This window comes from Beta vulgaris, chromosome 4 (genome assembly GCF_026745355.1).
Source record: "Beta vulgaris subsp. vulgaris cultivar EL10 chromosome 4, EL10.2, whole genome shotgun sequence".
NCBI classification, from domain to species: domain Eukaryota; kingdom Viridiplantae; phylum Streptophyta; class Magnoliopsida; order Caryophyllales; family Amaranthaceae; genus Beta; species Beta vulgaris.
In genome coordinates, this window is record NC_079205.1 from 65,397,211 (window position 1) to 65,412,500 (window position 15,290).

General features: G+C 36.5%; 3 protein-coding genes across 3 annotated transcripts; 1 reads left to right on the forward strand and 2 right to left on the reverse strand.

Moving 5' to 3' along the window:
- Positions 1 to 4: 4 nt before the first annotated feature.
- On the reverse strand, positions 5 to 3,879 carry LOC104889906 (uncharacterized). Its single transcript, XM_057394186.1, has 6 exons — positions 3,421 to 3,879; positions 1,961 to 2,070; positions 1,659 to 1,715; positions 1,248 to 1,547; positions 768 to 1,015; positions 5 to 117 (listed from the first exon to the last, which is right to left on the reverse strand). Exons 1-6 carry the CDS (start codon positions 3,715 to 3,717, stop codon positions 5 to 7), a joined length of 1,125 nt encoding a protein of 374 aa, XP_057250169.1. The 5' UTR covers positions 3,718 to 3,879.
- Positions 3,880 to 5,503: 1,624 nt separating this feature from the next.
- On the forward strand, positions 5,504 to 11,997 carry LOC104889905 (hypothetical protein). The gene is made up of 10 exons (XM_010675242.4): positions 5,504 to 5,976; positions 7,823 to 8,031; positions 8,118 to 8,227; positions 8,345 to 8,555; positions 8,945 to 9,130; positions 9,257 to 9,325; positions 10,716 to 10,961; positions 11,053 to 11,121; positions 11,211 to 11,274; positions 11,631 to 11,997. The coding sequence occupies exons 1-10, from the start codon at positions 5,949 to 5,951 to the stop codon at positions 11,786 to 11,788; spliced, it is 1,350 nt and encodes a 449-aa protein (XP_010673544.1). The 5' UTR covers positions 5,504 to 5,948; the 3' UTR covers positions 11,789 to 11,997.
- Positions 11,998 to 12,002: 5 nt separating this feature from the next.
- Positions 12,003 to 14,966, reverse strand: LOC104889904 (hypothetical protein). The gene is made up of 2 exons (XM_010675241.4): positions 14,302 to 14,966; positions 12,003 to 12,583 (listed from the first exon to the last, which is right to left on the reverse strand). Exons 1-2 carry the CDS (start codon positions 14,642 to 14,644, stop codon positions 12,261 to 12,263), a joined length of 666 nt encoding a protein of 221 aa, XP_010673543.2. The 5' UTR covers positions 14,645 to 14,966; the 3' UTR covers positions 12,003 to 12,260.
- Positions 14,967 to 15,290: the final 324 nt, after the last annotated feature.

The following is a 15,290-nucleotide window of genomic DNA, read 5'->3' on the forward strand; positions in this document are numbered from 1 at the left end:
AATATCATAGTCCCAAGATACTCATATTGTCAGTGTTCAGCACACCATGAGTGAAACCGACCCCCTGCCAGCCAGCAACCAATGAAGCAGTACGCTCCGCAACTTCAACTGCCCAAGCTGATCCAATTATATAAAAAGAAACAGGTATTATTCCACAAAACTTCTAATAATAATTAAAAACATCAGCTATTTTCTCATTACTTTATAAGAATGATTTTGAATTGTCAAGCACTCGAGCTTCTTCATGAACTTCTGATCATCTAAAGCTCAAAGTACAATATAAAAAAATATTACAGCACAAACACATAGTCAAGCATGAGATTCACAGAGTACTGGTAAAATTAAATCCATAAAGAAGCTTCTCAATTTGTCAACTGACCAGGGAGGGGAGCAATAGAATAATTCTTTTAACAAAAAGACCGGAATAGGATATCCTTTCATGCTAGTTCAAAACGAGACGATAATTCAGGGTGGCCACCTCAAAATACATGCATATATGTATAACACAAAACAGAACATTGCACAGTCTACTAGTCTACAGCATGGTTGGCTATTCGGCTCAAATCTCAAATCAGCCATATATATCACCTTACCTCAGGTGGTAAAATATCTGGAAAAATATACACCGAAGGCACCACAACATGGCACATAAAGAGAATCTTCTAAAAAGGTCTGGCAACAAATACTATTGCATTTACCTAGCCTTGGTAACAAAGGCATTTTAAAATCTCATTAACTAAATGATAGATGCATCAACAGACACTAACCTGCATATTTATTAGAGCTGAGATCCACAACAGACTGGTCATCAAATCCTGTGTTGAAAGATAAACTTTCACTCTTATTCATATTATCAATGTGGGGAAAGTGATGTTTAATGGCATAATCTGCAAGAAGCCGAACAATATCAAGATCCTCTTTCCCTCTTGAGGCATGTATCTGGTATGAACCGAATCGCAAAAAGGAAGGAGCAACTCTACACACGATTGCACCAGGTTCTTCCTTGGGATTACCACTGTATACAGCAGCATTGATCATAATTAGACATTGAATTAATACTCAGAACCAGACCTACCAATTATCAGATAGAGACAATGACAGGTACCACTTAATGAGCTGCTTGAGACAACCTTTGTAAATAAAGCAAAAATAAATGCAACTCAGGTAAGAATGAGGACACTGGTATAGAAATGATGGAAAGATACAGCAAGACTAGGATGTCATATATGTGGTTGATCTGCACGTACTCATAAAACATGTCTCGGACGACAAATTTCCCAGTGGTTACAAGACAAAGGGCACGTGTTGTGGGGATTCCAAGACTATGCATTGCTTCACTGCAAAGGAATTCCCGAATGCTACTGCGGAGAACAGCCAGCCCATCTGCAAATCTGCTGTATGGGGTCTTGCCAGCGCCTTTCAGTTGTAATTCCCACCTTTCTTTCTTTGAATTCACAATCTCTCCCAACATGATTGCCCGACCATCACCCAACTGACCAGCCCACGTGCCAAACTGATGGCCTCCATAACATTGAGCATATGGCAACCTGTAAAAGATGTTTCTTCAGGGAGAATGCAAAACAGCCAGAGAAATGCAGAAGTCATCAAAAATACCCACATAGGTCTAACAAAGGCAACAGCTTAGGTGGCTGACTTACGATCCAAAGAATGGGGACGCCCCAGTAAATATAAGCGGAAAATCAGGTCGCTCAAACCTGATCAACACAGCAAGAGATCAGAAACTAGATAAAAATGAGAAACATGTACTTATGGACAAAATTTGGAATAGGAGTAAGAAAAGTTCCCTCACAACCCTGAGTCAGGCCAACAACCTTATCCTCAATCACCAAAAATCAAAATTAAGAAACATATAAGAAGTACAGATATGTACAATATCAAGGCCAGTTACCATGTATATGCACTATGCTTAGTTTTACATAGCAGGGAAGTAAATACTCACTCTGCAGGATCTAATTCAAGAGATTCAGCAACTGATTCAGACCATGCAACAAGTTGTGGGTTATCCACCTCTACCGAGGGTGAAACTTTTGTATAGCAAGCATGTAAAACCTGGAAGGCAAACAATACTTAAGAAACAACACAGCAATATCAAGATCAAAGCATTATCAACCCATAATTACAGCTCATAGAGGCAGGGTGGTGCTGAGACAAATGACCATTTTCACTTCTTTGTTTCTTTCAACCAAAATAAAGTGATATACTTAAAACTTTACATAGAACATAACTCTAATAAATCAACTTAACTATTGAAAGATGAACTTTTGTCAGCTCGGAGTGTAAGCAACAAGACGTGTAGTGCCTCGTGATTCCCAACTCTCATAAGTCCTTTGCCATTTAAGACTAAAGACACAATCTTTTCCACATTACAAGAAACTATATTGTTCGTATTTGTCATGAACAAGATAGACAAAATATGTGCGTATCTTAAGTCATATTATTTTATTCTGGTGAACCATGTAACCTTACTAAGGAAGATGAGTAACTTGTGAATAAGTGAGCATTTCAACACATTCCTAGCAAAAATTGAGTCTTTCTTCATGATAAAATCTAACACTAACCAGTGAAATATAGTATTTCATATTACAATAAGGAGTACCACTCGTTTCTAAAGCTCCTTTTACTGAAATAACACACGTCTTATATTGATTTCTAAAGTCACTTCCTGGTCTTAGGAAGAGTTGCAATCACTTTCTGTATCATCAAACATGCATAGATGTATTTAAAAGCACAAACGAGTGAACTAATCCTTCTATCCTATCAATTAGCAACAAACGTACATGCTAGAAGCAATCTGTCAATCCAATATCCATGCTTCAGGAACCTCCCCCCCCCCACAATGCACAAGGTCAGAAACAAGATCCTCACAACCGATCAACTCGCTCGCAAACTCCATTAAACCAATAGATCAAGTTCATGTATAGTTCATAAGATGCCCACACATAGCAAGTATAGAGCAACTGCAACATCGCACGGCGCGAGCAAAATGAAACTCTTTATCCACCCTCACAAGCTAAATTGCAGTTCTTGAAGCTACAATGTCTTGACTAAACCCAATTCACTCCAATTTCCAATTGAAACAACATTCTCCAAATGCAATTTTAATAACAGTCACTACAATTTCTCAATTACTAACACATCAAAGAAATGATTAGTATTCTCAAAAACACCCAAATCAAAACAACTTAATTTGTCCAAATTACACCAACGCACATCACCAAAAACAGTAATTTAAATACCCATATATCCAATTAACTTATATATGCTCTCAACAACACCCAAATCAAAAACAAATTAATTTGTCCAAGTTACACCAACCCACATCACCAAAATCAGTAATTTAAATACCCATATATCCAATTAACTAAGCTAAACAACAAAGTAATAGAATTAAAGAAAAACCTGACGAGGGTTATTATCAACCCTAGAATCACCGGGCAATTCTCGAACAAACGAATGATCCCAATTAAGTTCTTCAAGCTTCAATTTGGTACGATTACTTTGATGGGTAAGTTTCTGATTCTTCAAATCTTCAGTCATCTGTTCAACAGAAGAACTCTGTTGTGAATCCATCAATGAAAGATTTCTAATTTGGAGCTTTTGAAGAGAGCGGCGAAGAGGGGTGAAAGAGGAGAGAGAAAGAGAGGTTCGATGATAGAGAGAAGGAGAGTGAGCCAACGAAATGGGAATGCATTTCATTTCAATCGGTGACTAACCAAACACACCCTTAAACGTTGTGCAAATTTTGGGAGTTTTGGAGGTGGAGGCATGGGAATGTGGACTTCTTTGGGGATTTTTTGTGTGGTGTTTTGGAGGTGTGGTAGTATGTGTCAAATTGTGGAGATATTTGGAATCATGGAATTTTCACAAATTGGAAGGTGTATTTGGTGATTTTGTTGATATATTTTTATGGCAACCATATAAATATATTGTGTTGATACTATTATTTTTGAAGTTATAAATAATATTTGGTTTTGTAAAAATCGAAACATGTTTGATCATTGCATTTTGGAGGAATTAATTTGTTTTAGTGATCGTCGTCACGTGTGTATAGAAACATAACATATCTTGGTATCACAAACACTCATTTAAGTCGGTTGCTATGCTTTTTATTAGGCTAATTATTCACTTATTGTTACGGGTTTATCAAAACTTATATTGGAATACCTAAAGGTTTTTGTGGACGATGAGGGCTCACCTATCAGGCTATCACTCATCATTTGGTATCACAAACACTCATTTAAGTCGGTTGCTATGCTTTTTATTAGGCTAATTATTCACTTATTGTTACGGGTTTATCAAAACTTATATTGGAATACCTAAAGGTTTTTGTAGACGATGAGGGCTCACCTATCAGGCTATCACTCATCGTTTGGAGAAGGTCTCTTTGTTTTCTCTTCCATAGACTCTGATATAGTAAGGTAGGTATATGTTTAATATATTTTGTTATCAACAGCTTTTGAAATCAAGGAATAGTATCAACTTTGTGCTATCCCGTTGATTCAAGCATTACTTTAATTCATCTTTCAATCTTTACTTGTAATATCCCCTGCAACTTTGTTATTATGAATTAATTTGAATACTTCACACAATTCTACACACGTCTGAACCAACTCGGTAAGGAATTCAATTGGCTTGTTATAGGATTTTAGTGCAATTCAATTGTGATTCTTATGATCAACAACATTTACAGGGGAGAATAGTACTATATAGCATGCATTGGCTCAATCTAGATTAGTCGCAGTTTCATAAGCTTTCGTAATGTAAATAATTACATGTGATCATAGGCTAGGCCGAATTTTGGCGAAAAAAAGTAGCTCATTTCGGGGCGAAATCCCAACGCCAAAACCGGCAAATTTGGCTCGAGCTAAATTTCATCAAAATTTGTCATATTTAAGTTTCTAGTGGTCTGATTTTTTTGCTAAACAACCGGCTCAGCTCGAATCTCGTACCACGGACCGAAAAGTCGTGCTCAAAACTCACCCATTTACGAGTCAGACTAAACCTATATTGATCACCTCTATAAATAATATAGACTTGACGAATTAGGTCAAAATCATCACCTCAGCGGGGATCGCTATGCCACTTAAATGTCTTTGTTTAAGAAGTTCCTTGTCAAAGCCCAAGTGGGCCTGCTGCCCAAGAGCTTGAGCTTGCATCAGAAGATATGCTCGAGAAATACCCCGTAGAAGTTTCGGGCCATATGCCCATATGTATTATTGATCTTCGTTAATAAGACTGAAATACTAGCTGTTGGGGAAGATATTTTAAAGATTACATATTCCTCCCAACATAATAAGAGATGGTAATAAATCCAATAGAACATGAAAACTAAGGTTTTTGCACCTCCTAATATAGCAACACTTATGCACTATATGAACCCCATATCAAGGCTCAAAAAAGTTAAAAGTGAGGAAAAAAAAAGTTTTCTCATTAGCCAAAGAAAAAGGAAGTTTGTGAAAGCCTTTTATTTTTTTTTGACAGGAAGTTTGTGAAAGCCTTTTAACACACTTCTAATTTAGCAAATGTGGTTTCTCTTCAAGAGGGAAAAAAGAAACTCAAGCAAACAAAGTGATATACTTCAACGCAGCGGAACTGAGAAATTTTATGAACTAAAAAGAAAAACAAAAAAAAGAGTTAACTAAAAATGTTTCAAGTCCGCGTTCTTTCTCAACCCTTCAACACCACCGCCCTCTTTCTCTTTCTCTCTCCTCATTCAACCCTAATTCGTATCAATTTCTCCCTCCAAATCTCTGTTTCCCCTCTTTTTTCACCCTAATTTTCCGATGTTCATCATTCAAATCCCTAATTTTCTTTCATTTTTCACTCTTTAATCAGTTTCCGATCTTTTCACTGTTTTCTGACCTAATTTCAATTTGTTCTTGCGGAAGTTCGAGTGAGAAGATTCGGGTCGATTTGAAGAAATAGTAATGGAGTACGATCTTTCCGATAGTAGTGGTGAGATACTTAAAGATCGGACCTTTTCGTAGGTCTTACTTGTATTTGATTGTTGATTTGTGTGTGTTTTTTTTAGCAAGATTTGGAAATTAGGTTTTGGAATTGTGTTAGGGTTTTCTCTCGAATTGGTACTGAGCTATTATTAGCTTGATTGAACCGTGAAATTGACTATTTTGGGGATTTTTTGTTTAGGTTTGTGAAATTGAGTTAAGGTTTTACTTCGTCATACTACTGATTTCTCTCTCTCCTCTTGTTGTGGGCTCAGTGTTGAGATTTCACTAGAAAATTTCAATTTTGTTTTTGAGAGCTTAGGAATAGCAAGATTATGATAATTTTCCGAGCTTAGGAGCTCTAGGGTGGAATGTGTTACTTTAATTTATCATCGTTATCATTATAATTTCACTTCTATGAAGTTGTATTAACTTTAAAAGAGCTAGATCAATGGAGTTATCACATTTGAATCAATTTAAGTGGAATTATAATTCCTTTTCTAAATCCTATGATAACGGTTAATTATGTTAAGCTTGGTCATTTGATTTTCTCTCTGATGAGCTACATTACTTTGACGCTGGTTTTAGTGTCTAACATGGGTATGGGTAAAATGAAGTATAAGTGTATAATTTGGTTATATTGTTGTGGAGTATCTTAACATTTCGTACTCGAAAGGTAATAGAATGGGAGGTTGTGAATGGAATGCGAACTTAATCTAGAATTTTAAAGTTTTGAATGGAAAAAGAATTGGGAACTTCAATTCATGTGTTCGTTCGTTCGTAAACTATATAATGGAAATTTTGTTATGCTGTGGAGACCTTTTTTTTTCATGCAACTGTATGGTTCAAACACCGTGTTGTTAAGCTTAGGTCATCTAGATTTCTTTGCAGTATCCTTGTTGCAGATTAATGGTTTTATTTTGGTGGGAGGCTTTTCTTGTCTTGGTGGTTTATTTATTCTGGGGGATGGTTGAGCTAAGAAAATTATGGCAGTATGAATGTGTGGCAGTGGGTCTTGCTGAGTTCTTCCAGGAGCGTCTGGGCTTGTTTATCTTTTTTTTTTTTAGTTAAGTAGTTTAGATTGAAAGGGTTAGTTTTATGTGATTGTTGGTGGTGTTTCATACGCCGATGGGATGAAAATTCTTATCTTTGTTATCGGATTTTTACCTTGACCAGATTTCTAGTTACTTCGACTGTACTAATAATACTCTAGACTTGCATATAATCAGGAGTTTTAGTTAGTTTAGTTCTTGTTTTAAACATTCTAGAGTCTATGCCTTTATTAAGGCTTGGGTGTTGTTTTCATTTACATCAGTGAGTTTGTTAATTGAGTTTCTGAGTGTTTGGTAAAATTTTGGGGAGAGCAAGTGAGATGCTATTTGCCCAAATTGATAATTTTCAGCTGTCTGTCATTTAGTCTGAATAGAATAAAGGCATAGTCTTTAGGTCTGAACTGATTCTATTAGCTAGCACCTCTAGATTTAATAAAAACTGAATTTGCTTAGCTAAATTGTAATTGTCAATTTTGTTCATACTCGATGGGCTGTTCATGAAATTGCGTGGGATTCGGGTAAATGGTGTTTGTTTCCTCCTGTCATTGTATGCTTAATGGATTATGATTACATCCTCCCTTTCATAATAAGAAGTTCTGGAACCACTTATACATATATTAAGAATTTGTTGAATATAGTCTGAAGTTTCCTTGATAATGTAGACTTTCTCTGAAATCAATTTTTCCTTTTTGAGGGATGTTTTTGGCTGTTTGTATATTGTTTTTGTGTTTTTTGAGGTTTATTTTGGTCTTTTTTGGGTCATAAAATTTATTTAATATTGAATTATTTTTTAAATTTTGTTAGGGACGGATGATGATCTTCCACCGCCTCATCAAAATAGATTTGCAAGAAATGCGCGTGTAGCTGGGAATGGAAGATCTGCAGGTCCGGCCTCTGCTCCATTTCCAAGGATGCCGAGTAATGACATGGAAACACAGATCCATATTATTGAACAAGAAGCATATTGTTCTGTTTTGCGGGCCTTCAAGGCTCAATCGGATGCCATTTCTTGGGTATGTGCTATTGCTTATTTCTAACTTTGTTTAAAATCAAGTGTAAATATTTCATATATGTCTAAGCACATTGTCCTATATATTAGGAGAAGGAAAGTTTGATAACGGAACTGAGAAAGGAGTTAAGGGTATCTGATGAGGAACATAGGGAGCTTCTATCAAGGGTCAACAGTGATGATATGATTCAGAGAATAAGGTTTGAGATATTTCATATTTATTTATATTTGCAAAATGTGTGTATCAAGTATAAGGGGATTGATAATGAGTGATGATTCTGTCTTTTGACGAGAACCATGTTGAATAACTTTGGCAGGGACTGGAGAAAGGCAAATGGGCAGCCTGTTCATGAATCTGTACCCAGTCCAACTGTCTCAGCATCACGTAAGAAACAGAAAACAGGGCAGTCAGTGTCGGCATTATCTGTTGGTGCACCTTCTCCTGCCCTACATCCATCCATGCAACCATCTTCTTCAAACTTGAAACGAGGCCCACCACCCGGAGCTCGAGGGAAGAAGACGAAACCAGTAAGTTCATGGAGTCACAATTTTTTCATTAGTAGACACTTTTGAATTGATTTATGCAAAACCATATCTGGTAGGTCTTTGATGTGGTGCTCTGTGCTTTCTGAACTTTGATGGGTTGAAATCTGTAGGTGACTGTGTTTTAATTTAAATTTTTTGTTAGCTACAATAAAGTACATTGTGGTTTGTTACTTGTATTATTTTGTTTGTTTGCTCTTTTTAATATGGAGCTTTATATGTTCCGACTAATTATCACCTTTATAACTACAAGTAGATGCACATGACGACATTATGAGAAATCCCCATGAACTAAAATGAGTTACTTGTTTGATTGAGCACTCTGAATTTGGTATTCTTATTCCCATTATTCATGGAATCATACTGTTCTGCAGTCTTTGCCATACCCTTCCCCTGCTCTTCCAGGGAGGCCTCAGGTTGCCAATCGTAGTACACCAGGTAACTTTGCGGCTACAGAGCCTTCTGAAAGTGATAATATGGAGAAGATTGGAAAAAGAGTATGGACAAGGTGGCCGGAAGATAAGAATTTCTATGAGGCCGTAATAACAGACTTTAAAGAGGTATAATTCGTGTACTTTAATAACTCCTCCCCCCCCCCCCCTTCATAGAGGAAGAAACATCTTGGAAAAAGACCATGTTGCATAGTAACAACTCTAAAAGACTAACATCTTTCTATATGTTTTCAGGGCCGGCATGCTTTGGTTTATGATATGAATACGCCAGATGAAGCATGGGAGTGGGTCAATCTTAAAGAGGTAACCCCACCCTGCCCCTTTCTGATGTGTCGGTCTAGGCCCTTTAATTGGTTGGTGAATCGTGCTATTCTGCCTACAAGTCTATCTTACCCATATATTATATGAGAAAATGATGAAATATGTTGATATTGTTCGTTGCTGCTGGTGTCGATGATGTTAAGTTTCCTAAAGTGGGTTTCTTCAATTGTGTTGCTGTGCATGAAATTTAGAGCATTTATATCTCTCGAAGTGATCCCAGATATAAATTTTTAACTATTGCTGTATCAGAGTATCTTTGCTGTTGGTGTTTCCGTCTACATAGGTTGCATATTGATGACATACGATCATTTGAAAAGTACTGTATTGTATTCAAAAGTTTCTAGCTGTCTTTTTAGCTGCCTGCACATCACAATCTCATCTCCAAGTAAAAAGTAATAGTGCTGTTATAGGAGTGACCGTGTTCACTCGCTGCCATTGGAAACACGGTCACTCCTATAACAGCACTATTACTTTTTACTTGGAGATGAGATTGTGATGTGCAGGCAGCTAGAAACTTTTGAATACAATACAGTACTTTTCAAATGATCGTATGTCATCAATATGCAATCTATGTAGACAGAACTAGGGAGTTAGGAATACTTGAATAAAAGTAGCTGTGATTCTGTGATAATACTATTTTAACTTATTTCATGTTCCCATCAGTCTCCCATAGCATGGGTTGTTGTTAGTAGTTACCCATCTAGATATCGTCTGTTCCAATAATACCTTATCTTGTACTTCCGCTGTCTGGAAATGATTGTTCTTTGCATGATTTAAGCGGAACTAACAATGTGGTCATCAATTTTTGGAGGAATATCCTTTTCCTTGTACACTTTTATGGCGACTCTTTGGTGCTATGTTTTTATATGCAAGTGTTGCTGTCTGGGTGTAATCTTATGTCCATGTGATGCGACCTTGAGGATCGCACTTGGAGTAGATATTTCTATAATGTGTGAACCAATATTCCTGCTGTGATGGAAGCAGGAACAAATATTGAATGATGTATCTTCTTAGCTTCTACTATACATTTTTTTATTTCTTGTATGTGTGGCTCTGGTATGGTTGTTGATTTCTAGTTACTGAAATAACTATGGTACTTCTACTCAAATCTTTGAATGGTGGTTGCGATGGATTGCCTCCACTCAAAACTTGATTGATACTTCTGATTAATTACTGATTTGGTTGCCTTATGATTGTTTGGTTGTTATATGCTTTTGATATTATTCGCCAGCTACATATGAACGAAGAATTGTACAGCTCTTGAACAATCTGATATCATGCATATATGTGTGGCTGCTGCTTGCTTCTTTAGACCAGCTATGGACAATATAGGGAATTGGTTTCAGAGCTCATGTGATGTATTCTGTATCAGATATCCTCTGAAGACATCAGGTGGGAGGGTGAGGAATCTGGAATTTCCCACAGAGGTGGTCGAGCTGGTCAAGGTCGTGGTTTTAAGAAGTCTTCAGCCCGTGGTGGGGCTGTTAGTGGTGCAGGAAGAGGTCGTGGGACCTTAAAGAGCCAGCCTAAGAAGACTTTACCTTTGCCCCAGAATGGCATTGGAAGAAAAGGATTGACAGATATCCAGTTACTTCATACCGATACTCTAATTAAAGAGGTGAGCAAAGCTTAGGGAGGGAGGGTTGGTAGAATAGGTTCATTTTGATTTCAGTTTAATAATATTTTGATGGAATGATTATGTTTTGCAGGTTGAGAAAGTTTTTAGTGCTAATCATCCTGACCCAGCAGAGGTTGAGAAAGCGAAGAAAGTCTTGAAAGTAATAAATATATAACAGGCAACCTTTAATTTTCTATTTCCACACATGTTATATGGGAATTTATTTGAACGAGTTATTGTGTTGTGCAGGAGCATGAACAAGCATTGATGGAAGCCATTGGTAGGCTTCAGGATGCATCTGATGGTGAAAGTGGTAATGCCTAATTGCCTTCTGCTTGTACAAATTAGAAAAAGCACCTGGCCTATTTTTATCCACCATATCCCCTCCCCCTCTGCAATTGAGTTATTGTAAATCAACAGATGTAAGTTACTATGTACAGAACTTTCTAATTAAACATCTGGCTGAAAATGTTCAATATTGGTCATCTTTCATCCTTTTCTGATCCTTCTTCAACATCAAAGTTTATTGATTTTCATGTATCTTAATGCCATGGGCTGCTTGTAATATGTTTAATCTTATACCAGAATCATGTTATTTTCTGTAAAATGCTGCTTCTCATTGAGAAGTGGACCGAATGCATAATGTGTCTTCTACTTTATTTCAATCAGATGGGGGAGAGCATCCCTTCTCACAAGGACAGTCCATGGACCGAGAGCAAGGATGGAGGAAACGGCAGTATGATGAGATGGGTGGCGAAGGTAGGGGAATGGAAGGTGTAGATGGTGATAAAGGTCGAATGACATCGGAAAAGAAGCAAGAGGCTTAGCCTGTGTAATATCCAAAATATTGGCAATTGCCAGATTGTACCATTGTCCAGTTAGAATTATAGGTGATCTTTAGAGGGGGCAGTAGGTAGTGGGAGGTGTAGATTTTTGTACTAGAACTCAGTTTGTATTTTAACCAAGAAAAAGAAGTTTGTTCAATGTAAATCTATGTCAGATTGGTTAATTTATATAGGATTGTTTCAGTAACGCACATCATTGTCTAACCTTTTCCTTTGATGAATGGTTGAATATCCACTCCGGTATCTGTAAAAGCATAACAAAATACAAAACAGAAAAAAGAAAACCACATTATCTGCACCTACCACCATTTTTTACTGTTTTTTTTTTGTTCTGCAAGTACAACTGCAGGAAATTGGATTATCAGTTGCAACGCTATCAAATTTTTCTCCTCACTGTTGACAGAGACACAAATGGAGGCAGCTTCACTCACTATCTCACAATATTTTCGTGGCCCTACAACGATTCTGCAAATCTTACAATCAAATTAACCATCTGAGAATCAAAATCAGGACCTTCCATTTGAAAATGGCTAGCGCCTTCAATAAGATGAGTCTCGACGTGGCCTGCAGCGGAGCTTAGCTTGTTCTGCAACTGCTTGACACTCGTAAAACCATCTCGAGTTCCCATAACAAAAAGCTTTGGTTTCGGGGAATGCAAAATAGCCTTGTGGTGCCTTCCAAAGAGAATTGAGGCCATCATACCAAATGGGTATCCTATACTCACATAACCTACCACTTCCTCAATTTGATCAACTGCTGTACCTGCTATTGGTGCACCTGTTCCAAAATACTGGACATGATCAGGAGTCCACCAATCCAGTCAATAATTATCAGTGTTTAAGATTAACATGACGATGATTATGTTTTAAAAGCAGAGAAAGGCTGAACATGTAACTTTTTAGACATCCCAAACCTTCCTCAAGTTCATTCAGGTTCAGGTAATTTTTCAGACATCTCAAACTTTGAGTGTTCAGGCAACTTTTTTACACATATGAAAGCATCACGTTGATTAGCACACATATTTCTGAGTTACAAAGAGACATTAACGCACATGCCATATCAGATTTGCAAGATAGACATATATGCATACAGATGAATTTGCAAGTATACTAGTAATGAGTGACCAAATTTCCTGTCATACGTTGAGGTATTCAGGAAAGAAGACTAAATTAGAAGACTATATATCAAGCATCCAAAAACGGAGAATGATAATTTCCATCTTTTCTTTGCATCAAATCGTATAGAAAAGAAAATCCCCAACTATAGTTACAGTTTTCACTAATCAATTACAATTCCAACCTTCTCGCTTCTTTTACTTCCTCTCTAGTCCCAATTTGAAAAGAGTGGTGTTACTCAGAGTAGGTAGAATTGTAGTTAGACATGGGTTTGTGGCCAAGTACCAGACATGGAAAGTTTGCGTGGCTTTGGTTTCTAAATGTAAGTGTCATAGGCATTGCCTAGATGTTAAGTTCTCAATAATGGCACTTGAGGTGTAGTGAAGAGTCGGACTAACATAGGAGCAGACTGAGAGTGTATCAGCTAAGAGGAAAATGACATAGACAGGGAAAAACTCCCTGAAGTTGTCACTTACTACCAAAATTTCAGAAGCGTGTGCGTCTTCTTTCCAGACTCCTACCCCCTATACTTGTAGAAATAAATGCAAGTACTTCTGATAGGCCCATTGTCTATAATACCTTGTTCGGATAGCAATCATGAAGGGAAATTAGGGCCTTGAGGCAGGTGCTCCAAAATTTATTTGGTCGTGGTGCAGCAGATCTATGTGAAGATAACTATTCTGCAATATTACAGCAGATAAATTTTTAAGCAGTGGCTATTTGGGCGAAGGCCTCGTAGACATGACTTGATGTTTCTTTAGCTTTAATGAAATTACTTGACCAAAACAAAAAAAAAATTCAAGCATTTTGGTAAAATCAAATAATTTTCGAACTCATAATTCTGATTATAGACATGATTCATGAGTCCTTGATAAACATGCACCTCCCACATGATTCATAATTCATATCAATGAATAACTCCAATTAGCTTAAGATTTCAATTTCCAAAGCACAGTACTCTTAATTTCAACACTTTACAATCACAAAATTCCACTGCTTTTCTCTTGAATAAAAGGCAAACCATAGTTGTTAATAATTATGATGGATTAAAAAAAGCATATCCAAGTTTTCTATAATTTCCCAAAAAAGGTCAATTCCATGAATAGATCTGAATCAATTATCACACCAGAAACAGCTCATGCACTTTTTAACAACTTTTTTCTGACCAACATAATCTCTTAACCTAAGAACAAAAAAACAGAAATTCATAACCAAACATTCCATATATCATTAAAAAATTAATCTTCAATCTAATTTACAAGAACAACAACAAGAACAACAACAACAACAACAAAAACAACTCATAAAAACCATCAATAAACTGATCTTTATAAAAACTGATAAAAGAATCTGCAAGAAAGAAGACAATAATCTATATACCTGCAGAAGAACCCACAAGCAGAATCCTGTTAACAGAGAGATTTTCACAAACCCATTTGCAAACTGAAATTACATCCTTAACCTCAGAAAACCCAGTAATAGATTTACTACCAGTTGACCTACCAACACCTCTCATATCAAAAGTTACAGCTAAAAAACCTGCATTTGCTAACCCAGTTGCCATACCTCTTAATAAACTTTGGCAACCACCCAAAACTGAATATGGATGAACCAAAACTATACCAAAGTTTTCATCTTTATTAAAATTTATTGTAGGTTTAAAGATTCTTGACCTAAGATTAACTCCATCATTACCCTCAATAGTAACTGATTCACTAGACATTTTAAAAGAGAAACAAATATTCTTGTTTTGAGATTCTTTTTGTTTTGTTTTTTTTCAGGGAAGTTTTGAGAAAGTTTTTTTTGGAGAAAAAGGATGAGAAAGTATAGGACTAGGTATTGTTTGGGTGGAAGAATATTACCAGGGTGAAAAAGTGTTTTTAAGAAATCTTTAATTGGGTCATCAATGTAGTTGGCCTGTTTTTTTTTTTGTTGATGAGGAAGGCTAAAAGGAGGTAGTCTTGATTTCTTTGATAGAGGGATTGGATTTGGGCGAATTTGTCTCAAATATTAGAGATTTGGGAAGGTTAGATATGTAATTTTCTTTTTATCAACCTTCCTTCTCATTTTCCTTTTCAGTATCCTGTATTTATTTTTCTTCATTACAGATTAACGGTTTTTTGCTCATAGCTATTTTACTTACGCTCTTTTTTACGAGAAACCGACTTATATACGAAATTTTATACAAAATTATCCTTGTTATGTTATTGTTTGTTGAACACTACCCTTTTTTTTCGACGCTTGATTATAGTTTTCCTGTGAGTAGAACTCATGTGCAGGTCACATGACTTGTTATTTTCCTTATCCCTCCTCTATTTTCCCCTCCTTTTTCTAAACTAATGCTCTCTCTCCTTACCTAACTAAGGATA

What these genes read in the sequence shown, in the direction of transcription:
- LOC104889904 (XM_010675241.4), bottom strand. Translation starts at nt 14,644, where the DNA reads ATGTCTAGTGAATCAGTTACTATTGAGGGTAATGATGGAGTTAATCTT. An exon ending in GCTTGTGGGTTCTTCTGCAG is followed by an intron (nt 12,584 to 14,301) that starts GTATATAGATTA and finishes ATTTTGGAACAG; the next exon opens with GTGCACCAATAGCAGGTACA.
- LOC104889906 (XM_057394186.1), bottom strand. Translation starts at nt 3,717, where the DNA reads ATGAAATGCATTCCCATTTCGTTGGCTCACTCTCCTTCTCTCTATCAT. An exon ending in GCGTCCCCATTCTTTGGATC is followed by an intron (nt 1,548 to 1,658) that starts GTAAGTCAGCCA and finishes CATCTTTTACAG; the next exon opens with GTTGCCATATGCTCAATGTT. An exon ending in GTCCGAGACATGTTTTATGA is followed by an intron (nt 1,016 to 1,247) that starts GTACGTGCAGAT and finishes TGCTGTATACAG; the next exon opens with TGGTAATCCCAAGGAAGAAC.
- LOC104889905 (XM_010675242.4), top strand. Translation starts at nt 5,949, where the DNA reads ATGGAGTACGATCTTTCCGATAGTAGTG. An exon ending in TAATAACAGACTTTAAAGAG is followed by an intron (nt 9,131 to 9,256) that starts GTATAATTCGTG and finishes ATATGTTTTCAG; the next exon opens with GGCCGGCATGCTTTGGTTTA. An exon ending in CCGATACTCTAATTAAAGAG is followed by an intron (nt 10,962 to 11,052) that starts GTGAGCAAAGCT and finishes TATGTTTTGCAG; the next exon opens with GTTGAGAAAGTTTTTAGTGC.